At 44.4% G+C, this 24854-nt stretch overlaps 2 protein-coding genes across 21 annotated transcripts in view; one reads left to right on the top strand and one right to left on the bottom strand.

The window, feature by feature from the left end:
- The window catches only part of caska (calcium/calmodulin-dependent serine protein kinase a), a 177585-nt gene extending 162847 nt beyond the window's left edge, over positions 1-14738 (top strand). For 8 of the 20 annotated variants that reach the window (XM_034289165.1, XM_034289166.1, XM_034289157.1 and 5 more), the window contains 9 exons: positions 889-933; positions 2568-2764; positions 3443-3558; positions 10825-10905; positions 11007-11087; positions 11333-11535; positions 11973-12056; positions 12217-12243; positions 12981-14738. In XM_034289165.1, coding sequence (XP_034145056.1) covers positions 889-933; positions 2568-2764; positions 3443-3558; positions 10825-10905; positions 11007-11087; positions 11333-11535; positions 11973-12056; positions 12217-12243; positions 12981-13157 — 1011 coding nt within the window. In that variant the 3' untranslated portion in view covers positions 13158-14738. The remainder of the gene's footprint in view (positions 1-888; positions 934-2567; positions 2765-3442; positions 3559-10824; positions 10906-11006; positions 11088-11332; positions 11536-11972; positions 12057-12216; positions 12244-12980) is intronic. The other 12 variants (XM_013139172.4, XM_013139169.4, XM_013139166.4 and 9 more) reach the window with 7 other exon arrangements.
- A 424-nt stretch (positions 14739-15162) lies between these two features.
- On the bottom strand, positions 15163-24321 carry nyx (nyctalopin). Its single transcript, XM_010889971.3, has 5 exons — positions 23572-24321; positions 23034-23098; positions 18757-19043; positions 18235-18539; positions 15163-17884 (listed from the first exon to the last, which is right to left on the bottom strand). Exons 2-5 carry the CDS (start codon positions 23053-23055, stop codon positions 17062-17064), a joined length of 1437 nt encoding a protein of 478 aa, XP_010888273.1. The 5' UTR covers positions 23056-23098; positions 23572-24321; the 3' UTR covers positions 15163-17061.
- Positions 24322-24854: the final 533 nt, after the last annotated feature.

The following is a 24854-nucleotide window of genomic DNA, read 5'->3' as shown; positions in this document are numbered from 1 at the left end:
CCCCCCTGTTACTGTCTCTATCCCCCCGTTACTGTCTCCATCCCCCCTGTTACTGTCTCCATTCCCCCTGTTACTGTCTCCATTCCCCCTGTTACTGTCTCCATCCCCCCTGTTACTGTCTCCATCCCCCTGTTACTGTCTCCATCCCCCCTGTTACTGTCTCTATCCCCCCGTTACTGTCTCCATCCCCCCTGTTACTGTCTCCATCCCCCCTGTTACTGTCTCCATCCCCCCTGTTACTGTCTCCATCCCCCCTGTTACTGTCTCTATCCCCCCGTTACTGTCTCCATCCCCCCTGTTACTGTCTCCATCCCCCCTGTTACTGTCTCCATCCCCCCTGTTACTGTCTCCATCCCCCCTGTTACTGTCTCCATCCCCCCTGTTACTGTCTCCATCCCCCCTGTTACTGTCTCCATTCCCCCTGTTACTGTCTCCATCCCCCCTGTTACTGTCTCCATCCCCCCTGTTACTGTCTCCATTCCCCTGTAACAGTCTCCATCCCCCCTGTTACTATCTACATTCCTCTGTAACACTCTCTGTCCCCCGTTATGGTCTCTAATCCCCCTGTAACTCTCTCTGTCCCCCATTATGGTCTCCATTCCCCTTGTAATACTCTCCGTCCCCCCCGTTACGGTCTCCATCCCCCCCCGTAACACTCTCCGTCCTCCCCGTTACGGTCTCCATTCCCCCCGTAACTCTCTCTGACCTCCATTACGGTCTCCATTCCCCCCGTAACTCTCTCTGACCTCCATTACGGTCTCCATTCCCCCCGTTACACTCTCCGTCCTCCCCGTTACGGTCTCCATTCCCCCCGTAACAGTCTCCGTACCCCCGTTACACCTCGTGGCCGTTTTACTGCATGACGTGTGTGATGCTTTCACATCCTAGATGGTCGTACCCAGACCTCCAATCAAGGATAAAATGTCCATCAAGGTAAGATGTCATGTAGCCTCCATTGTGCTGCACCATATGGATAAAACAACAGTCCTCCTAGGAATGTTTTATCTACATGGCTGAACTGTAGTTATTCCCTTCAGTAGATCAGTAGATGTCAATCCTCATGCCGGGGACTCACGTTTTTTCCATCTGTTCCAACTATTCTATAGCTAGCCCACCTAATTCAACATGTCTAGTAATCATCAAGCCCTCAATCAGTGTATCAGGTGTGCTAGTTTAGGACTATAAGAACATTGTGAGCTGCCTGGGGGTCCTGGAGGAGAGGTCTGAGAACTGTTGCCTTATATGACTGAAATAACAACAGTCATGTAAACAAACAGCATCTCATACTGGACAATCTAACTCAGACAAACAGCATCTCATACTGGACAATCTAACTCAGACAAACAGCATCTCATACTGGACAATCTAACTCAGACAAAAAGCATCTCATGCAGGACAATCTAACTCAGACAAAAAGCATCTCATGCAGGACAATCTAACTCAGACAAACAGCATCTCATACTGGACAATCTAACTCAGACAAACAGCATCTAATAGAGGACAATCTAATTCAGACAAACAACATCTCATGCAGGGCAATCTTAATCAGAGATACGGCATCTCATACAGGACAATCTTACTCCGAGATACGGCATCTCATACAGGATAATCTTACCCCGAGATACGACATCTCATACAGGACAATCTCAGACAACTAACACTACAATGCCTGCGTGTGTCCCGCAATTAATTCCATCAGGAACTTGTCATCTCCTAATACACCATCACTGTTCTGAGATGAAAGGCCGTAACATGGCAGCTGTTCTAAAACCTGGACATTCTCTTTTCATTCATTAATGTTACTGTATACGAAGTGTGTTGTTGCAAGGCCTCAAAAAGCTTCTCAGAATATTAAATCACTTTTATTGCCCTGCACAACTTATTTGGTCAGGCTTCCAGTAGCCAACACAACTCTTAAAGGGACACTGCATCAGTCGTTGGAAACTGCAGGTGGAGTTGGATGGCAGATTCTTAAACCGACAGGCCCGTGTTAATGATATCTGTGCGATTTTTGTCAGTGTTCAGCCTCTTGCTGGAAACTGACTCGTTTAAGAACTTGAGTTCTCTTCTGATTTTCCAATGTGTTGGGATCATATGAACACGGAGATACAAAGATGTTCAAACTGGCAACGTGAAAGATGTTCAAACTCGCAACACGAAAATGTATTGCATAGTGATTTATTGCATTTTGTTTGAGTGTCTCATGTGAAGTAGATTTGCCAATGGGGAATGCACTCCAATCTGGCAACCATGTTAGTTTGCACAGCCACACGCCACTCTTCCCTCTCCAGGTTTCCAACCTGGCAACTCATTAGCCTGCACAACTACTCAAAACTGGCAACCCAATAGTCTGCGCAACCACTCCAACCTGGCAACCCAATAGTCTACTAAAACTTTGCAACGAGATGTCACAGGAAATACTGCCCATCTCATCTCGTACACACAACTGCTTTCTCTTTCTATCTCTCTCTCGCTCTACACATCTCCCTTTTCCCTACATTATCAGTGGCTGATTCACCCTCATCCAACTTCACATCTAACCTCTGACCCCTGTGTGTGTGTCTCAGATCTATGTGAGGGCCCAGTTTGAGTATGACCCCTCCAGAGATGACCTCATACCCTGCAAAGAGGCCGGAATTCGCTTCCGGGTGGGTGACATCATCCAGATCATCAGTAAAGATGACCACAACTGGTGGCAGGGCAAGCTGGAGAACACCAAGAACGCCACGGCGGGCCTCATCCCCTCACCAGAGCTCCAGGAATGGTGAGGATGACGTAACGCAATAGAACCCGGCTCTGGACAGAACCATTCAGAGTATAACTACCGGCAAACACGTGGTCCGAAGACGGGAACTTAGACTGCTACACTAGAATACAGCTCCCCAATGGGTGTTAGTTCAGATGTGTGTAGTTGCCTGTGTGTGTTAGTTGTGACTGTGTGTGTGTTAGTTGTGACTGTGTATATTGTCTCTGTGTGTGTTAGTTGTGACTGTGTTTGTGTTAGTTGTGACATTATATTGTCTCTGTATGTGTTAGTTGTGACTGTGTGTTAGTTGTGACTGGGAATATTTTGTATTAGTTGTGACTGTGTGTATTGTGTATTAGTTGTGACTGTGTGTGTATTAGTTGTGACCTGGTGTGTATTAGTTGTGACTGTGTGCGTATTAGTTGTGACTGTGTGTATTGTGTATTAGTTGTGACTCTGTGTGTATTAGTTGTGACTGTGTATATTGTGTATTAGTTGTGACTGTGTGTGTATTAGTTGTGACTCTGTGTGTATTAGTTGTGACTGTGTATATTGTGTATTAGTTGTGACTGTGTGTGTATTAGTTGTGACTGTGTGTGCATTAGTTGTGACTGTGTGTGTATTAGTTGTGACTGTGTATATTGTGCATTAGTTGTGACTGTGTGTATTAGTTGTGACTGTGTATATTGTGTGCAGGCGTGTAGCGTGTATCGCCATGGAGAAGACCAAGCAGGAGCAGCAGGCCAGCTGTACCTGGTTCGGCAAGAAGAAGAAGCAGTACAAAGACAAGTACCTGGCCAAGCACAACGCAGGTACACACACAAATCCTCACACACACAATGCCCCCCCCACACACACACACACACACAATGCCCCCCCCCCCCCCCCCACACACACACACACACACACAGTGCCCCCACACACACACACACACAATGCCCCCCCACACACACTCAGTACCAACACACATGATGCCCCCGCCCCCACACACAGTACCAACACACACGATGCCCCCCCCACACACACACACACACAATGCCCCCCACACACACACACACACACAATGCCCCCACACACACAGTACCAACACACACAATGCCCCCCCCTCACACACACACAAAATGCCCACCCACACACACACAGTACCAACACACACAATGCACCCCCCTCACACACACACAAAATGCCCACCCACACACACACAGTACCAACACACACAATGCCCCCCCCCCTCAAACACAAACACTGTCAATGACATGCGCAGACTCTGACAATAAGGTAGACATGAAACAGACACAGCAGTTACTGCAAGGTATGTGTGAGATGGTGGCCTGGGTCAGACAGGGGGCGGTCAGAGAATCGGGCCAGGGAGGGGTTTCAGGGTAACAGAACCAGGCAACCTCCGCTGGCTCCAGTGACACTGTCATGACAGAAATAGCAGGGAGACCTGGTTCCCTGGAGCAAATATGAGGGTGGGTGTGCAGTATGCAAGTTGGTCAGGGTGTGTGTGCGAGTTGGTCAGGGTGTGTGTGCGAGTTGGTCAGGGTGTGTGTGCGAGTTGGTCAGGGTGTGTGTGCGAGTTGGTCAGGGTGTGTGTGCGAGTTGGTCAGGGTGTGTGTGCGAGTTGGTCAGGGTGTGTGCGCGAGTTGGTCAGGGTGTGTGCGCGAGTTGGTCAGGGTGTGTGCGCGAGTTGGTCAGGGTGTGTGCGCGAGTTGGTCAGGGTGTGTGCGCGAGTTGGTCAGGGTGTGTGTGTTTGTGTGAGTCTGAGTTACAGGGAGGGAGTTTCCGAAGACACTGTCCCTCTACCGAAGACACTGTCCCTCTACCAAAGACACTGTCCCTCTACCAAAGACACTGTCCTTCTACCAAAGACACAGTCAGACACAGCATGTCTGTTATCTAACTGTGGTGTGATCAGCAGATCAAGTATACCTGTGACGGCACATAGATATACATTAGATTAGCACTGCACCAGACCACTACTGACTGTACATCGGGCTCCTCCCAAAGCAGCCCCTCAACCACCTTATTTCTCAACCAACCTTATTTGCAAACATGGAGCCGTGGACCCCTGAATGGCTATGCGGTGAAGTCACTGCCTAGCAGTTAGCTGCGCCAATGGTTTCCTTGTCTCGTTGCACTCTACTGACTCCTTGTGGCGGCTTGGGCACCTGTGAGGTCAGTTGAGTTAGGCCGGAGAGTGCTTTCCTTCTGGCGCATAAACGATTCTACACGACAGGACTTCTTGGTTGAGAGTGATAAGTGTCATAACAGGGTGGGAAGTGCTAAAGTACAACATTTATTATTTGTGTAGCGGTGTGGGCAGCATGTTTAAAAAGAAATTGCGACTTTTGCTAACTAAACATGTTTAAAAGCATGTTTATATACTGATCGCCCAGTCATTTAAAATGCTTCCGCCGGTCTGACCCAGTCAGTTTTCTTTGCATGGCTACATTCTGAATGTCGTGTGGACCCTGTAACAGTGAGTGGACACAGTGATGTGGTAGATACATTCTGAATGTCATGTGGACCCTGTAACAGTGAGTGGACACAGTGATGTGGTAGATACACTCTGAATGTCGTGTGGACCCTGTAACAGTGAGTGGACACAGTGATGTGGTAGATACATTCTGAATGTCATGTGGACCCTGTAACAGTGAGTGGACACAGTGATGTGGTAGATACATTCTGAATGTCATGTGGACCCTGTAACAGTGAGTGGACACAGTGATGTGGTAGATACATTCTGAATGTCGTGTGGACCCTGTAACAGTGAGTGGACACAGTGATGTGGTAGATACATTCTGAATGTCGTGTGGACCCTGTAACAGTGAGTGGACACAGTGATGTGGTAGATACATTCTGAATGTCATGTGGACCCTGTAACAGTGAGTGGACACAGTGATGTGGTAGATACATTCTGAATGTCGTGTGGACCCTGTAACAGTGAGTGGACACAGTGATGTGGTAGATACATTCTGAATGTCGTGTGGACCCTGTAACAGTGAGTGGACACAGTGATGTGGTAGATACATTCTGAATGTCGTGTGGACCCTGTAACAGTGAGTGGACACAGTGATGTGGTAGATAGCTAGCAGCGTGTTCCTATTAGGCCTATCATTGTAGGCCTTGTTGTCGTTCTCAAAATCTGCTTCCATCCTTCCCTTCTCTTCAAGAGGATGGATTGCTTGGCCATGGGTGGTATACAGTCTGAGGGGAAGCGGACAACACTTCTCTAGGAACGCACTCTCTCCCACTTTTATCTCCTCACTCAGTAATGCATAAAACTCACTCAGAAAGAAAAAGGCTCCGGGTTTCAAATTTCATCCCAAAAAAGTGAAGTCTCTGTAATCAGTGTCCTTCTTTGGATGACTAATGTACAGCAGTCTAACCATCTAGCTATTGCTGTTTTTTTTATGTTGTATTGCAGTGTGATCGTTAATGTTGTATTTGCAGTGTGATAGGTAATGATGTATTGCAGTGTGATCGGTAAGGTTGTTTTGCAGTGTTACTGGTAATGTTGTATTGCAGTTTGATTGGTAATGTTATGTTACAATGTGATTGGTAATGTTGTTTTGCAGTGTGATTGGTAATGCTCATTTGCAGTGTGATTGGTAATGCTGATTTGCAGTGTGATTGGAAATGTTGATTTGCAGTGTGATTGGTAATGTTGATTTGCAGTGTGATTGGTAATGTTGTTTTGCAGTATGATTGGTAACTGCTATATTGTTGTTTAACTGACCCATATGACCCTGTTCATCTCTCACGCTGTCCCCCTCCAAATGGCCTCTGTGCATGTAAGTAACAACCGGTGACAATAGCTGGATAGCTAACAACTCTTTAGGTTTGGTCTGGCTCTATATCTCTCTTTCTTTCTCCTCTCCTTCTGTCTTTCTCTCATCTTTTTTACTGCATTATCCTTTACTCTTTAGTTTACCGTCTGTCATTCCCAAGCTTTCTGTTTTGTTTCTGTTGCTCTGAGCAACAGGCATCCAGCACAAAACAAAAGAATATAGTGTTTGTGTGTGTTTTTACCCAAAGGTTTTGTTTATTTTGGTGTTGTGTGTTTCAAATCAAGTTAGTTGTATGGTAATACAATACATCTGTCCCTAAAAATAGTCCCTATTTAATATCTCTGTGACACATTTCTCCCAAGGTTGAAGGTCACCACAAGTTCAAGGACACATTTCAGCCAATAACAGAAGTGCCCCTAGCGAAAGGGGTCTGCCGTCTGCCTATCCTCTCTGTCTCGCTGTACATGCCTGTCTCCCTAACCTCTGCTGCCGAACTGTCCTGTCAAGAAAATACTAAGATACTGTATATATCTATATATACTGTATGAATGTGTGTTTGGATAAATTATTTGATATAAATATATATTGTATATATTTACACACACGCAGTATTCAGATACCTTCATTTTTTCCCACATTTATTTACATTAGAGCCATATTCTAAAATCAATTCAATGTATTTTTTTCAACTTACACATATTACCTGTCTGTAGATTGATGTAGACAAAAATATATTTAATGCATTTGAGAATAGAGCTGTAATGGAGAAAATGGGAGAAGTCAAGGGGTTTGAATACTGTCTGAATCCACTGTATACTGTGCCTCTCAAAAGTATTGGACTTACTTGGACTTACCCACGTTTTATTGTGTAACAACAATATATTAGAATAGACTTAATGTTTTTTTTCCACTGAAAATTACAAAAAATACCATAGTGTCAAAGTGAAAATCAAACCTACAAATTGCTCTAAATTAATTACAAATACAAAAGAGAAAATGGATTGAAGTATTTACCCCCTTTAGTTAATATTTTGTAAAGGCACCTTTGCTTTTTAACTCTTTCCATATTATTCTCAGTTAGACTGAAGTCTGGGCTTTGACTAGGCCAGAAAAGGACTTATACAGGTTTTTTCCCCAAAGTCACTCCAGCGTTGTTTTGGCTCAGGGCTTTGGGTCATTGTATTTCAGAAACATAAATCTCCACCCAGTCTGATTTCTTGTGTTCAGATTTTCTTCAAGGACCTCTTTGAATTTTTCTCTATCCCTCCTTCCCTAAGTCTTAACCAGACTCTCAGTTCCTACTGCTGAAAAGCATCCCCATAACATGATGCTGCCACCACCATGCTTCCGAGTGGGGAGAACAAGTATTTGATACACTGCCGATTTTGCAGGTTTTCCCACTTACAAAGCATGTAGAAGTCTGTAATTTTTATCATAGGTACTCTTCAACTGTGAGTGACGGAATCTAAATCCAGAAAATCACATTGTATGATTTTTAAGTAATTAATTTGCATTTTATTGCATGACATATGTATTTGATACATCAGAAAAGCAGAACTTAATATTCGGTACAGAAACCTTTTTTGCTATTACAGAGATCATACATTTCCTGTAGTTCTTGACCAGGTTTGCACACACTGCAGCAGGGATTTTGGCCCACTCCTCCATACAGACCTTCTCCAGATCCTTCAGGTTTCGGGGCTGTCACTGTGCAATACTCCCTCCATAGATTTTCTGTTGGGTTCAGGTCTGGAGACTGGCTAGGCCACTCCAGGACCTTGAGATGCTTCTTACAGAGCCACTCCTTAGTTGCCCTGGCTGTGTGTTTCGGGTCGTTGTCATGCTGGAAGACCCAGCCACGACCCATCTTCGATGCTCTTACTGAGGGAAGGAGGTTGTTGGCCAAGATCTCGCGATACATGGCCCCATCCATCCTCCCCTCAATACGGTGCAGTCATCCTGTCCCCTTTGCAGACAAGCATCCCCAAAGAATGATGTTTCCACCGCCATGCTTCATGGTTGGGATGGTGTTCTTGGGGTTGTTCTTATCCTTCTTCTTCCTCCAAACACGGCGAGTGGAGTTTAGACCAAAAAGCTCTATTTTTGTCTCATCAGACCACATGGCCTTCTCCCATTCCTCCTCTGGATCATCCAGATGGTCATTGGCAAACTTCAGACGGGCCTGGACATGCGCTGGCTTGAGCAGGGGGACCTTGCGTGCGCTGCAGGATTTTAATCAATGACAGCGTAGTGTGTTACTAATGGTTTTCTTTGAGACTGTGGTCCCAGCTCTATTCAGGTCATTGACCAGGTCCTGCCTTGTAGTTCTGGGCTTTTCCCTCACCTTCCTCAGGATCATTGATGCCCCACGAGGTGAGATCTTGCATGAAGCCCCAGACCGAGGGAGATTGACCGTCTTGAACTTCTTCCATTTTCTAATAATTGAGCCAACAGTTGTTGCCTTCTCACCAAGCTGCTTGCCTATTGTCCTGTAGCCCATCCCAGCCTTATGCAGGTCTACAATTTTATCTCTGATGTCCTTACACAGCTCTCTGGTCTTGGCCATTGTGGAGAGGTTGGAGTCTGTTTGATTGAGTGTGTGGACAGGTGTCTTTTATACAGGTAACGAGTTCAAACAGGTGCAGTTAATACAGGTAATGAGTGGAGAACAGGAGGGCTTCTTAAAGAAAAACTAACAGGTCTGTTAGAGCCGGAATTCTTACTGGTTGGTAGGTGATCAAATACTTGTCATACAATAAAATGCAAATTAATTATAACAAAAACATACAATGTGATTTTCTGGATTTTTGTTTTGGATTCCATCTCACAGTTGAAGAGTACCTATGATAAAAAATTACAGACCTCTACATGCTTTGTAAGTAGGAAAACGTGCAAAAGTCGGCAGTGTATCAAATACTTGTTCTCCCCACTGTATACAGTTGGTAAGAAATATGGTGGCAAAGGAAGCAGGATGAGTGATTCTTCCTCAAGCTTGAAAAATAGAAAGAGGGAAGGGGGAGATGAAAGGATGACAGACAGAGGGAGAGGGGCGTGGGAGACTGAGGAAGGGGCGAGAGAGAGGAAGATAGGGATGAGGCAGAAGAGACTATTCTATTCCAGAGAGAGTACATAGTGCACAGGGAGTTGTGTTTCCCATTTCTCACACACAGTCTGGCGCACACACACACACACACTCACACACACACACACACACACACACGCACAGCTGGTAGTTTCATGTTACATTAAAGGTTAAATGTGCACTGTAGGTTGGGTAAGGAAGATACATGCTCTATACTACATGCTTTATAGACACCAAGGAGTGTCCATTACTCTGTCCCCTAGTCTGTCCCCTACTCTTTTACTTACTCTGTCCCCTAGTCTGTCCATCTCTGTCTCTTACTCTGTCTATAACTCTGTGCAGTAATCTGTCCTCTATCTAGTATTTTGTCCATTACTCTGTCGTACATTGTACAGTTCTTTGGCCTACTCTGTACAGTACTCCATCTAGTACTTTGTCCGTTACTCTGTTGTAGTCTGTCCATTATTCTGTCTATTCTGTGCCGTACTGTCTTTCTCCATACAGTAATCCATCTAGTACTTTGTCCATTACTCTGTCCTACTCTGTTCAGCACTCTGACCTACTTTGTCTGTACTGTGTTACACTTCTTCCTTCTATATTCTACTGCTCAGCTCTGTCTAGCTGTGCCTTTTTGTTTTCTGTTGTGTTCTACTGTTCTACTATGCTATTTTCTCCTCCATCTCATTAATCTCTCCTATTCATCCATTCAATGACAACATTGTTATGATGAAAGATATTCTGAGAACATCTCTCTAGCTTTAAAGAATTTCTAAAATCAAGTCTCTCCTTTGTCTCAGTGGATTAGGGCTTTTGACTGGGTTATAAAAACAGACATCTCATGTTTAGCCATGTTAATTTGACAGTGTCAACTCTAAGGACACAAAGGTCACCAAACAATAGGTTCAGCCCACTTTCATTACCTGTAACATCATAGTTAATAACCTCTCCACTGTCACTGACTGTCTGGGCCAAATTGTCGAACCCTTCATCTCATGGTTTAGCCTGTGTGCGTTTTCAGCCACCTTGTCTTTGTTATTCCCAGATGTTGTGGTGTTGTTGAGTGTTCAAACAGTGTGGTCTCCATCAACAACCTGTGCCTGGCTTTTCGTCTTTGTTATAGCAGTGAAGCTCCTGTGTTGTGCCAGCTTAGTCTGTTGGCAACCGTGTCTCACGGTTCTCTCTCTCTCCATCCACTTCTCCAGTTTTCGACCAACTAGATCTGGTCACCTATGAAGAGGTGGTGAAACTGCCTGCTTTCAAGAGGAAAACACTAGTCCTGTTAGGTAAGTCTATACTAGTATACATTTTCCAGTTATGCGTGGGCTGAGGGCACTACGTAACATGCTTGTCTATGACTCTTGACTGACTGCTTTGCCTTTGACAGGTGCCCATGGGGTGGGCAGAAGACACATCAAGAACACCCTCATCACAAAACACCCTGACAGATTTGCCTACCCCATCCCACGTAAGACACATACAAGCATGCATCCAAACACATGCACGCACACATGCACGCACGCATGCACGCACGCATGCACGCACGCATGCACGCACGCACGCACACACGCACGCACACATGCACGCACCCAGATTTGCCTGTCTTCCACGGATAACACACTCCGAGGGACTTTCTTCTTTGCGACGGTCCTTCTCTCTTGCCCACCCGCCTTTTTCTCTGCTCCTCCCACCTCCTATTTCTTCTTTCGCCAGACACGACTAGACTTCCTAAGAAGGATGAGGAGAACGGGAAGAACTACTACTTCGTGTCCCATGACCAGATGATGCAGGACATCAGCAACAACGACTACCTGGAGTACGGTAGTCACGAGGACGCCATGTACGGCACGCGGCTTGAGACCATCCGCAAGATCCACCAGCAGGGACTCATCTCCATACTGGACGTGGAGCCACAGGTGTGTGTGTGGGGACCCCACAAAAGATGATAGAACCTGAAAAAGGGGGGGGCCGTGTTTTCCGGCTTAGGGGTTTTTGGTTAAAGGGAAAAATAGTATTGAAATTGGGATTTCTTTTATGTTTAGGCATTGCTTGCTAGGTTTAGGCATTAGGGCTTGGTAAAGATATTCAGGTTAAGGTTAGGGTGTGATAAGGGTTAGGTGTTGGGCTGGGGGAAAAGGGAACATGGTCAGGGTTAGGTCTAATGGCCCCTCATGAATAGAAAAACCTGTGTGTGTGTGTGTGGGTGGGTGTGTGTGTGTGTGGGTGTCTAGAACAAGCTGAAAGATCTATGTGTATTGCCGTGTGGGTGACAGACAGCCGAGCACCTTCTCAGGCAGAATACCCGGTCACACACCCACAATAACCGGTTGACCTTTAACCTCTTCTCCTTTAGGCCCTGAAGGTCCTGCGGACAGCGGAATTTGCTCCCTACGTGGTTTTCATTGCCGCGCCAACCATCACCCCGGGTATCAATGAGGTAAGACACACGTACGCACTGTTGTTGGTTCTGACGTGACACAGCTAGAACCTCTCACCTGTTCACTTCTGTCAGCCCTGTCTTTACTTCTTCATCTTGCATGCCATGCGTGAGCTTTTGTTTTTCCCATTTCTCCTGCGTTCCGTTACATTGGTCTCAGCTCCCCAAGTGGTGCAGGAAGCTGCCAGTAAGTATGAGTACATTAGGTGCTGGCCCAGCTCTAGTCAGGGGCTCTACATGTCCTCCACTCCACTGTGTGGTGCTGTGTATCACATCAGTAACACGTCTCCTTTCTGCCTCTCTTGGTCTCCTCTGAGTCTCCTCCCTGTCTCCTGTCCGTCTCCTCTGAATCTCCTCCCTGTCTCCTGTCCAGTCTCTTCTGAGTCTCCTCCCTGTCTCCTGTCTGTCTCATCTGAGTCTCTTTCCTGTCTCCTGTCCGTCTCCTCTGAATCTCCTCCCTGTCTCCTGTCCAGTCTCTTCTGAGTCTCCTCCCTGTCTCCTGTCTGTCTCATCTGAGTCTCTTTCCTGTCTCCTGTCCGTATCCTATGAGTCTCCTCTCTCTCAGTAAAGGTTGACGTGTCCAACCTCAACGCCAGGTCTACGCTGTCCTGAATGCCCACTCACCCACCCTGAACTCTTTTTCTGTCAGATTAATTCACAGATAACGAATATTTTAACTTGATCATCCCGTTGTTGGCAGGAAACGCAAGGATGTTGTGTATTCCAGTTTTTTTTCAAAATATGTTTTGTACCAGCCAAAAAATCTCACAAACAAATGCAATTAATTTTAATCCTCATAAATATTGACATTACCAGATGCTGCAGATGAAATTTCCCGCTTTAGTAAAAATTAAGATATGGCACTTGGATGGCACGTGATACCTGTCTCTGACACATGCCCCTCCCCACTCTCTCTCTCTGTAGGATGAGTCCTTACAGCGTCTTCAGAAGGAGTCAGAGGTTCTGCAAAAGACCTATGCCCATTACTTTGACCAGACCATCATCAACAATGAGATAGATGAGACCATTCGACACCTAGAGGAGGCTATCGACTTGGTCTGTACCACTGCACAGTGGGTCCCTGTGTCCTGGGTCTACTGAGGACAGTCGGGCCCTGGTTCTAGCTGAGGACAGTTGGATCCTGGGTTTACTGAAGACATTGGGTCCTAGGTCTACTGTGGAGATTGGGTCCCTGGGTCCTTGGTCTGTTAAGGACATTGGGTCCCTGTTTCAACTGAGGACAATGGGTCCCTGTGTCCTGGGTCTACTGAAGATAAGATGGAACACATGGCCCTTCTCTCTGTTTTCTCTGGTACACCCTGTGTCCTACTGGGTCCACTTGATCTCCTCTCTGGCGTCTGATTGCTCCTCTCCTCCCTGCTCCTTCCTCTCCCCTTCCCTTCCTCCTTTCCCGTCCGCCGGCAATGCATCTCTGCAAAAACTTCCATCATTCCTTCGGAAAAGAAAAGCACCTCAACCAATCAGAAACCTCTTTGTACTGCACGTGACCTTCAGCAGCCAATCGAAATCCTCTGTGAACTGCAAATGACCTGCAGCAGCAAATATCTCTGCCCTTACAGACTACCTAGCCATAGTGTTGTGTAAAGAAAGAAACAAATAAATATTGTCATGTCTGTATTAGCTAGGAGGTGACATTTTTATGTTTGTTTTAAAGAGACAGTACTGTTTTTCCATCCCTTGTAGTGCTCTGCACCCCCCCCCCCCTTACATCACCTCTCATGGATGTTGTAGTTCTTTGCCTGCACTGCAAAATGCTATTATTGGGTTTGGTTCCATTCTTTGTTTCTGGGAAGATTTAAGAGAGGACAACAAATCCCCACAGCACCTGTATCTCCTCTCCACACCTCCTTATTCATCTGTTACTTTTTAACTCTGTTTTATCATAGTGTACTTCATTCACATCACTCTCCTTATTAATCTCATAGATCAGTTCTATCTTGCTTCATTTTAAATGTCATTATAGCCACCCATCCCCTCTCACCTCTGCAAAATACTGTCTCTTCTAAATGAATTCGTAAATGTTTTAGAGATTTTAATGAAATCTCATGCATGTTGGACATTTGCAAGCTTTCATGCCGTCTTTCGGTCAGTCAGTCTGTCAGTGTTTTGCTGCTACCTGCTCCCAAACCAACATTCCACCACCAGGAACGCTCTGCTGACCGAGCGAAGCAAGGGGAGCCAAAATAACAACCACGAAAAAAAACGTTTACACCTATGCACATCCCTTGATATTTCAGACAACATTTCTAAAAACAAAGATTTTTTTTTGGACCATGGTAGCGAGATTGATGTACTTGTAAAAAATAATAATAATAAAAAAATTACAATTTCATACTTCACGAAATCAAGAGGGGAAGAGGGTCAAATTACAACTCTGGTTCTCGATTTGCCATTTCAGAAATGTGTTGTCTGAAAGTATTAATGTTTCAAGTTTAATCAACACTAATTTGTATTCTGCAACTGTCCTGACTGTATGAAATGTGCACACCTTGTAAGGTGAAGGCTTTGGCAAGGAAGGGGAGGCAGTTGCTGCATCTGAATAACATGTACATGAAATATGATGGATGCTATGACTGCCCCAGTGTAAAATACTATGAAATCAAGTTCTTCAGCACAAAGTTTTTTTTAAATATATTTCCTTTTATGTGTTGGAAAAAGTAACCTGGGTCTGCCTCTTGTCTTTGCAAACATGTGTTCAATGTTTATTTTTTTTAAGTCACTTTTCTCAACAGTCAGATTAACGTATAGGTACCGTTTTTAGATTTCTGCGTTCAGACGTTTTTACTTACTATTAGGACAAAATGCAAATGATTTTTACGAAGAGCTGACATGCTATTCCTATAGACGTTCAGTCAGTGTGCTAACCCTGGTCAGCACAGGCTTGCAAATCAACCTTTAACTCTAATTCAAACTGCGTGCAGAGAGAACATTTTTTATTTCTTTCATCAGTGGTATTAACTAGCATGTGAATAAGTTACTCCCCATCTGTTTTCAGCGCAGTGGCCTTGCATCAGTTACAACTCAGAAAATGTCAACGTCATCCCTCTTTCTCATCGGTTAGCATTGAAAAGAAAGAATACCAACATTTAAACATTATAATCCTTTAATACCGTGAACAGTACTTTAACGCATTAAATAATGTGACCGACATACATAATGAAAATTGCAGCAATGTAATGTGTAATATGACATCGTGGCCTTGCATTGTCTTCTGTATCTTAGCCCAGAGGTGTAACACTCATCCCTGTCGTTGCCCAGAGGTAACACACATCCCATTTTAGCCCAGAGGTGTAACACTCATCCCCATCTTTGCACATACGTGTAACACTCATCCCCATCTTTGCACATACGTGTAACACTCATCCCCATCTTTGCACATACGTGTAACACACATTCCTGGTGCAAATCCTACATTGAACGGTAATGGCACGAGAGCCCCGAACAGGGCTGTTACCAGGAATCCCGTGGCGCCCTGAAAAGATATGTCTGGGCCCTCTCACTTATGGACAACATTGATATTAATACCATCAGTGCCCCCCCCCCCCCCAAAGCCATGGGCCGCCACTTTCCCAATGTTGGCAACAGCCCCTGGCCCCAGAAAAAACAGGATTCATTCCATGGGTCAACACCTCTAGTCTATAAGGACAGATTTAGCAGATCATGGTCAAAGTTCAAACCCTATAATACTAAACGTGCAGTATTCTATACAGTGCTATTTATACTTTATTGGACAGAGCAGAGGGCCGGATTCAAACCCATGGCTGCAGTGGTTTGTGTGCAACAGGCAGCCGCTTAGACAGCCATGTTAACACGCGATTGCCCAACCTTACACTAATTACAGTTTCAGAATGCTAAGCTGATTTAGCACACGTTGCATGAGGCATCATTTTACATATTTTAATGAACGAAGCAGGACACTTCAAATATGATGTATAAATATGTACGTCCATATAAACTACAGCACATTTACTATACTCCGGACAAACGCGTCACTTAGTTGCCATGTTACCCAAAACCGGGCCGTAGATCTAATCCCATGCAGTCCATTAGTCCTTCTGCTCTCTTCCCTTACTGACTGAACAAGATGTGCAGCATGCCAACTGGGGAAATGTGGTCTGAACCGAACGCATTGACAGACACCCTCCATTACATTACTTTAGACTGCTGAGGCTTACAGGGCAAAGAGGCGTACACTAGGGAGATTATGTATATTTTTTAAGATGCACAGACTACATATTTAGTGAGAACAACGAATGAAACAAGAACGAGGTGGGAGACAGAGCGTGGGAGACATCTGTCTGGAGTTTATACAGGCGCTTATGAGGACCTGTCAGCACTTACACATTTACATTAAAAAGAAAATTATGTTAAGAGGAACACATGTTCTGATTATAATAGATCAGGGCTGGCCAACCCTGTTCCTGGAAATCTACTGTCCTGTAGATTTTCTCTCCAACTCTTATTCAGCACACCTGATTCTAATTATTAGTTGGATGAAAAGCAGACTCAGGTTAGTCACAAATGAGGCTGAAGAGAAAACCTACAGGATAGTAGATCTGCAGGAACAGAGTTGGCCAGCACTGTAATAGATTATGGATGTACGTTATCATTGGTTAGAGAATGTTACACAACACACAAGGTAGGTATGGAAATCTGAACCACAAAAACACTGCATGCATAGCACAAGACAAACCTGTGTTGTGATTGTAGCGGTTATTGAAAAGGTTTTGGCATGATAGAAATGTTAACCTATCAATAAACCATCAAGCAGGTTGATGTTTCGTATGATCCACCCTCTTAGGGCAACCCGTGTGCATGTCATTCTTTTAGTTTCCGGTCATTCAAAGAGGAACCCGGCAAGGCAACTCACTCCACACGACAGCCCAGTAGACAGCCAGACACTCAAATGTCCAAACAAGACTGACTGTAGTATCCTCCGTGCATAACAATGTTTCTGTAAAGAACTGCCTGTTCGATCAACCCGTCAGGTGCCAGTCACATGTCCAAACGGGAAAACACCACCAATCACCTTCCACAAGACACGACACACCACCAAAAATGAGACCAGTGTTGGGCTGGCGACCACCCGTTCGACCCCGCTGCCAAGTCCCTCTGCAGAATCCAGCAGGGTCCCGTTCCTCAGGCTCTCCATCCCGTTCCCCACCTCGTCCCTCAGTTCCTGCTGCAGCAGCTTGGAAATCAGGCTGTTGAAACGGTTCTCCGTCGTGGAGAGGATCTCTGACTGCGCTGTGGTCAGGTTCAGCTCCCCGGGGTCAATGCAGGATCCATTCACCCTGGCATAGACGACCTCGCTCAAATCCAGTCCCGCCACCGAGGACGGGGAGGCGCAGGGGATGTCCCGGACCAGCTTATAACTCTCCATCCACTCCTTCAGATACTCCAGAGAGCAGTCGCACTCCCACGGGTTCCTGAAGAGGTAGAGGCGTCCGATGAAGTAGACGGGCTGGAAGACGGAGAAGGGTAGTGAGCTGAGGTTGTTGCTGTTCAGGTGGAGGGTGATGAGGCTGGTCAGGTTCTCGAAGGAGCCCTCCTCGATGTAGACCAGACGGTTGCGGTCCAGGTAGAGAACCTCCAGCTCCACTAGGTCGCTGAACCAGGTCCTGGAGACATTGGTGAGCAGGTTTCCTCCCAGGTTGAGCATCTTGAGACGCCAAAGGCCCTTGAAGGCAACCTTGGGCAGCTCGGACAGCAGGTTGTCGTTGAGGTAGAAGTTCTCCAGGCGCAATAAATCCTGGAATGACTGGTCGTGGATTACGTTGATCCTATTCTCCTGGAGGTTCAGGTATCTGATCGGTTTTGGAAATGGGAAGTGTGATTATACACATCAGCTCAGAATGGGATATACCCTGTTAGAAGAGAAAGAGATGTTGGTTCACTGTTTGCTGTTACCCAAGATCTTTGTCAATAGTTAATGCCAGTTATATTGTTTTAATCTTATTGATGTTTTGAACCAATTTGGATTAAAAAGTCATGTTTAGTAAAGATTTGGTTGTTCAGAATTTTGTAGGGAAAGTAAACAAAAGCCTGCCTGATAAAGATCAAAATGGCTGAAATGTTAAAAGAACGTCTTGGAGAAAACAGCAAAAACAGTGAAAGTCCGCCTTTTCTTTCTCTATTTTAGGTACAAGCTAACTACCTGAGGTTCCCCAGACCGAGGAGAGAGTTATATGCCACCGCCTCAATCTTATTCCTCTCCAGATAGACATGAGTTAGGTTCTCCATTCCCCGCAGTGCTCCTGGAATCCTCCGGAAGTTATTTTGGAAGCAGAAGAGTTCCTTTAGAGCGTAGTTTTCTAGGAATATCCGGTCTGGCATGTTAAAGAGGTTACAGTCGGCCACGTCCAGTCGGACCAGACGTTTAAGCCCAGTGAAGGTGCGGGTGTGGAGGTAACGGATATACTCATTGTGAGCCATCTTCAGCTCCACCAGATTTGGCAGACCCTAAACAATTGTCATAGATGTTTATCAAATATTTAATGTTATTCAAAGAATAACAAGGAAAGTCAAAAAGAGAAAAGATACTGAAAGAACCGTATGAACCCAAATGCTGTCAAGCTAATTGTGACTTTGATTAGAATGGACAGTGCGGGTTTGTTAGGTGTTTGTGCCCAATGCTATGCAGATTGCCATTTGGTGTTTTGCAGATGCTGCGGCTCACCTTGAAGGCCCCTGGGGTGATGAAAGAGATGTTGTTGTGGTCGAGGGACAGGGATCTGAGGGAGGGCAGGGTACCGAAGGCCCTCTCGGATAGGAACTTGAGGCTGTTCTTGTCCAAGTTAATGGAGGACGCCTCACAGGGGAACTCACGGGGCAGGCTCGACAAGCCCGACCGGTCACACAGCACGGTGCAGCGCTTCTCCGATGTACACGTGCAAGAGGCTGGGCAAGCGCGCGCGCATGCCCATAGAGCGGGCACAGTCTGTGGCAACAGACACAGGACAGAGGCTAGGGGAAGAGATGGAGAAAAGACGGAAAAGTGGGAAAGGTGTATGGGGGGGATACATGATGGGATTGAGTGTGGAAGTGGTACAGCGGTAGAGAGGTGTTTGAGGATGGAGGTAGTGAAGAGGTAGAAAGGTGTTGATTGAGGATGGAGGTAGTGAAGAGGTAGAAAGGTGTTGATTGAGGATGGAGGTAGTGAAGAGGTAGAAAGGTGTTGATTGAGGATGGAGGTAGTGAAGAGGTAAGAAGGTGTTGATTGAGGATGGAGGTAGTGAAGAGGTAAGAAGGTGTTGATTGAGGATGGAGGTGGTGAAGAGGTAAGAAGGTGTTGATTGAGGATGGAGGTGGTGAAGAGGTAAGAAGGTGTTGATTGAGGATGGAGGTGGTGAAGAGGTAGAAAGGTGTTGATTGAGGATGGAGGTGGTGAAGAGGTAGAAAGGTGTTGATTGGGAATGGAGGTAGTGAGGAGGTAGAAAGGTGTTGATTGAGGATGAGGTAGTAAGGAGGTAGAAAGGTGTTGATTGAGGATGAGGTAGTAAGGAGGTAGAAAGGTTGTTGATTGAGGATGAGGTAGTGACGAGGTGGAAAGGTTGTTGATTGAGGATGAGGTAGTGACGAGGTGGAAAGATTGTTGATTGAGGATGGAGGTAGTGAAGAGGTGGAAAGTTGTTGATTGAGGATGGAGGTAGTGAAGAGGTAGGAAGGTGTTATTGAGGATGGCGGTAGTGAAGAGGTGGAAAGGTATTATTGAGGATCGAGGTAGTGAAGAGGTAGAGATGTGTTATTGAGGATTGAGGTATAGAGGTGTTTATTGTGGATGGAGAAAAATGGGAGTTAGCGAGGTGTTCATTGTGGACGGGTATTGAGGATGGAGTTTGAGGGGAGGTTGAGAGGTGTTCATTGTGGATCAAGGTTGAGGGTATGGTGATAGAAAAAAAGCAACATTAAATATAGATAATATTAACATAGAACAATATAGATAATATTATTAAGAGTTATACAATTCTAAAGCATCTCAAAAATTATTTAGCTGAATCCTAGATGAGACAGACAGATGGATGGTAGGGGATTGGTTAATACTGCAGTGAGGATGAGAGGGGACTTTACAGACCTGATATAAATGTTCAGGGATTACTACTTCCATTTGCTAACCTTAAGCAGAAAGGGGCAAATACAGGCACTTTCAGCAAGTTTCTTCTTTTTAAATCATAATACATTTAGTTTTAAACAGCAAAAAGTATTTAGATTATCTGGTTTGTGTATCTGTAAAAACTAGGCTATAAGAAGATTGCCAAGACCCTGCAAATGAGCTGCAGCACAGTGGCCAAGACCATAAAGCGGTTTAACAGGACAGGTTCCTGTGGCTTCACCATGGTCAACCAAAGAAGTTGAGTGCACGTGCTCAGCGTCATATCCAGAGGTTGTCTTTGGGAAATAGATGTATAAGTGTTGCCAGCATTGCTGCAGAGGTTGAAGGGGTGGGGGAACAGCCTGTCAGTGCTCAGGCCAATTTGGGCATTTTCACTTAGGGGTGTACTCACTTTTGTTGCCAGCGGTTTAGACATTAATGGCTGTGTGTTGAGTTATTTTGAGGGGCAGCAAATGTACACTGTTATACAAGCTGTACACTCACTACTTTACATTGTAGCAAAGTGTCATTTCTTCAGTGTTGTCACATGAAAAGATATAATCAAATCAAATAGTTGCAAAAATGTGAGGGGTTTACTCACTTTTGAGATATACTGTATATATGCTGTGAAAACTTTTGGTGGTGCAAAAGAAGGAACAGACATAAGTGGGAATTAAATCCTTGAATTCTAGTTTCATTTTATTTTGTGTTACCAAAGCCAACTTACATGCTGTTAAAGATGTATTTTATGAGGATAATCAGAGACAAAGAAATTGCACTGAGAAAAGTCAATGACACATTACTCGCTTTTTAGGAGGATTGTGGGTGAAGGAAAAAATACAATTATTTTATACAATGCTATAAGCTGGTTTGAGGAAGAAAACACTTCTATGTCTGTATTAAGCAACCTGTTAAGCCATGAGGTGGAACGGATCATGTTAATCGGATATCAAAACAGTCAGTCAAAATTACTTTCAATAAAAAGATGACCTATTTACCCATTTCCATATTTTAATTCCAGAGGCAGATAGAGTATCTTTCAATGTCCGCAGTGAAGCCTGTAGTTTCTGCCAGTGGATTAATCAAATTACTCACTTGTGTTTTCAACCCTTTCCCGCAGTGTGATCCCATGTCCTGATTTAGTGATATTACATAAAATCATGAAATCATCCAAAATATCTCAGGATGACCTGTTACAATACTCAATGTAAAGGTTTAGATCCCTTTTAGTTTGTGGCATAACTGATTCCTTCCCTTATCCTGATCAGGTCCACATTTTTATTCAGCCCACACTTTCAAAAAGGTAAAGACAATAAAAAAAAAAGCTTGTAATCTGTGATCAGATTTACCAATGTTAACAAACAGTATTTTTGATATCAGACTTTGCAATGAACCAAAATATTCACAGCTGACTCTAATATGACTCTATCCCTTACATCTGGAACTAAGGCCTAAAATCATCCTAGAAGTAAAACATTTTTTTTTATTTAAAACCTTGAACAACATCCATGGGACCTGCAGGCCTCACCTCCTGCCACATACCAACACTTTACAATGACAAACTAAGTGACCCAAATTTCCCACCTCGACTGATATTTCTTTTGTATAGGATAATTTACTTTGTAAGATATTTGGAACAGAATCATTCACCCTGTAAGATCAAGAATAGCAAATCCATTTTTCACTATGAGGGGACTGGACTCATAAATCATATAATCACTTCGCAGATGGGCTCTCATCTGTAGGTTCCCCACTTGTCTCCTTCGGGTTAAACGTATGCTGTGTTCCACTAGGTGAAGGAACCGATGATTTAGAGCAGAGGTGTCAGACCGGTTCCACGGAGGGCCGAGTGTCCGCAGGTTTTTGCTCTCTCCTTGTACTTGATTGGTTAATTAGGTCACTGCTTGGTTAGTTTCTACCCTCACCTGGTTGTGTAGGTATGAACTAGGAACCAATTTATAGGAAAAACCAAAAACCTGCAGACACTCGGCCCTTTGTGGAACCGGTTCGACACCTGTGATTTAGAGAGTTTACCGGGTGCCGTGGCCTTGACAAGTAATACTGTCCTCTGGGTCCTAACATCTCCCCTCCCGCTGACTGCAATGAAATCAAATGACGATGTGATGAACACCAAACAGGCTCAGATTAAAGATTAGTTGACGCAACAATAGGCTCTGTCTGTTCTTGGGATTGGGACGTGAACCTCTCCGTACAGTTACGAGGAGCCTGACGGATTTACAAGGCACATTTTAATTTAATCAATCAATAAAATCCATCCAGATTAAGGCCAGTTGTTCAGTCAAACCCTCTATCCAGTGTTTCTGGGGGTGGGGGCAACAAAGGCATGTTTGAATTAAAGGACTGGAAATGTAATGGGTGTCTAATAATAGCCTCCTGCAGATCTATTGGAAGAATGTAGCCTGAGGTTGTCGGTAGAACATTGGTATTTAAACATCTCCTTGCATTTCTGTTGGTAAGACATCCTATGTGCCACCATGCTCGTGTTCAATAAAAACATTTTTAGCAGACAGGAGCATAGGAAGACATTTTAACTCTGCATTGAGGCAGGGTGTGAGAAAATGTGTTGTTGGAATCACATGATCAACCACACCGTGTTTACCATACCAGACCAAAAATATATATATTCCTGAAACTGTCACTAACAAGAGCCCTTTTCAGGCACTTTGAACCTCAGCGCAACTCCTTATTTAGGGCTCTTGGAGTCTCTAAGTAGAGGCAATCACTGATCTGACCTGAGTGTGTGTAATGCAAGGTTTGTAACTGTGACATTTTATTTACTAATGAACGGAAAGTAACGCTGTTTTGGTTGTGATTAGAGTGAAGTATGATATAGGCCTACTGACCTGTTAAAGCGATGAAAATCATCCTTGCAGTCTCTCATCTGGGACATGACAGGATTAAAGGGGAGCTGAAACCGTGCACACGCATTTGTTAAAACACACCAACGCTATTATCTTAGTACTGATTAACAGCACAAATAAGTGTTCATCTTAAATTAACATTATTCATAATTTACTGTTTACAAGCAGTTCACTGGATTGGCTAAACATCAGATGTTTTAAAAATGCAAATAAAAATTAAACTGTTCAAATTAGGATTCAAACTACTTGCTGCAAATGGTCAAAAAAAATATCACATTAAACTGCAGTTCATAAGCAGTGTTGCAAAAAGCAGGTTAACCTTTTAATCAAGCGGCAAAAGAACTGTGCTTTCAAAAGTGACGGCCGGGCCAAACCGGTCGTAAGAAACAATTAAAATACTTTCAAAGAAAAAATGGGAACATTCTAGCACCAACATGGAACCAACCGGAGCGTCGCGGAAACAATTTTGCAACGAACTTCAAATACCATTAAACACAATAAACCTGCTCTGTGTTCTTACCTGTGGATCAGGTTGAACACGTCTGCCCATGTGTCGTCCAGGTGCCTGTCTCACTATTCATGTCTTACCCTGTCCATCAGTCCTCCTGGTCAGTCAGCAGAGATCACTCTGACAGAGGCAGTGGGAGTGTTTGTTTCAGTCACACCCCCACCCACACATAACGCTGTGTGTCCTTAAGCACGCACTTGCCCACGGGTTAGTCAGCTTGTGTGCTTGTGCAGAACAGTATGTGTATCTCATCACTCACCACAGAGTCCCAAAAGCCATCTCTTAATGGCAGTCAAATCCCCAGGAAGTGATGGGTTGGATTAACAGTGGGGTGAAGCACTACTCTGCGGTAACAGAATAGACAGCCCAGCGACCTAGCATTCAGGCTACTCTACCTAAAAATCATTTTGCACTGTCACCAACACATACGCACACAGAATGCTTAATGATCACTGGGATCATTGAACCATTAGTGATGTGATTGGCCAGGAGGCCCTCCTTTAACATCAAAGGGTGCTATACAGCAGACCTCCATCCCAGGACAAATATCCATGGATACATATACCAGTAATGCTCTTACGTCTGCAACCATCTGTTCATTAAGGAGAACAAGGACTAACAGTGGTCCATAACAACCTGGAAAATCTGCCGGCATGATTTCCACGCTTCCATTACCCTTAGATGTCCAAGGACATCCAGTAGTGGAGATGCCCCTAAGAGACGGGGAGAATCTTGTTTATTCTCTCCTAGCCCTGTCAAAACTCAAATGCTTCACACTATACAAAGTCCCAGGATTCTGTCATGTGGATCTGTATAACAGGCGACTAATCAATACACCAGGGCTGTGTTTAGTAGGAAATGGTGACAGATTTTTTTTAATGCAATTCAAAATTAAACCATGACTGCTAGCAATGGCCAGCAAATCTAATTAGTGACTTAGTATGCTAACAGCAAACCAAGCAAATGAAAAAGCAGTGCATAATATTGGTTAAAATAAATAAAATAAACCTCAGGAGATACTGAAAATAATCTCTGGGTACGGAGAAAAGGTATTTAAAATAAACTAGACTTAACAATGCAATTTTAGCAGAGAATTTGCATAATAAACCCTTATGGATTAGAATGTATGAAAATGGATGGCCCAAAACATGAAAGGACCAATGAAACCACCTGAACTCGACCAATACTCATTTTACTTTGCATAATATGAGACTAAATGTCCTGACAAACACATTTGACAATGACATACAGGAAATACAATATTTTTGACAAGGATAGTTTTAATACTTAAATCT

This window comes from Esox lucius, chromosome 20 (assembly GCF_011004845.1).
Source record: "Esox lucius isolate fEsoLuc1 chromosome 20, fEsoLuc1.pri, whole genome shotgun sequence".
Classification (NCBI taxonomy): domain Eukaryota; kingdom Metazoa; phylum Chordata; class Actinopteri; order Esociformes; family Esocidae; genus Esox; species Esox lucius.
This window is presented reverse-complemented; position numbering and strand designations above follow the sequence as displayed.

Excerpts from the sequence above, each read along its gene's own strand:
- nyx (XM_010889971.3), bottom strand. The coding sequence starts at position 23,055 with ATGATTTTCATCGCTTTAACAG. Across the intron at positions 18,540-18,756 it reads TCACCCCAGGGGCCTTCAAG|GGTCTGCCAAATCTGGTGGA; the intron begins GTGAGCCGCAGC and ends ACAATTGTTTAG. Across the intron at positions 17,885-18,234 it reads CTCGGTCTGGGGAACCTCAG|ATACCTGAACCTCCAGGAGA; the intron begins GTAGTTAGCTTG and ends AAAACCGATCAG.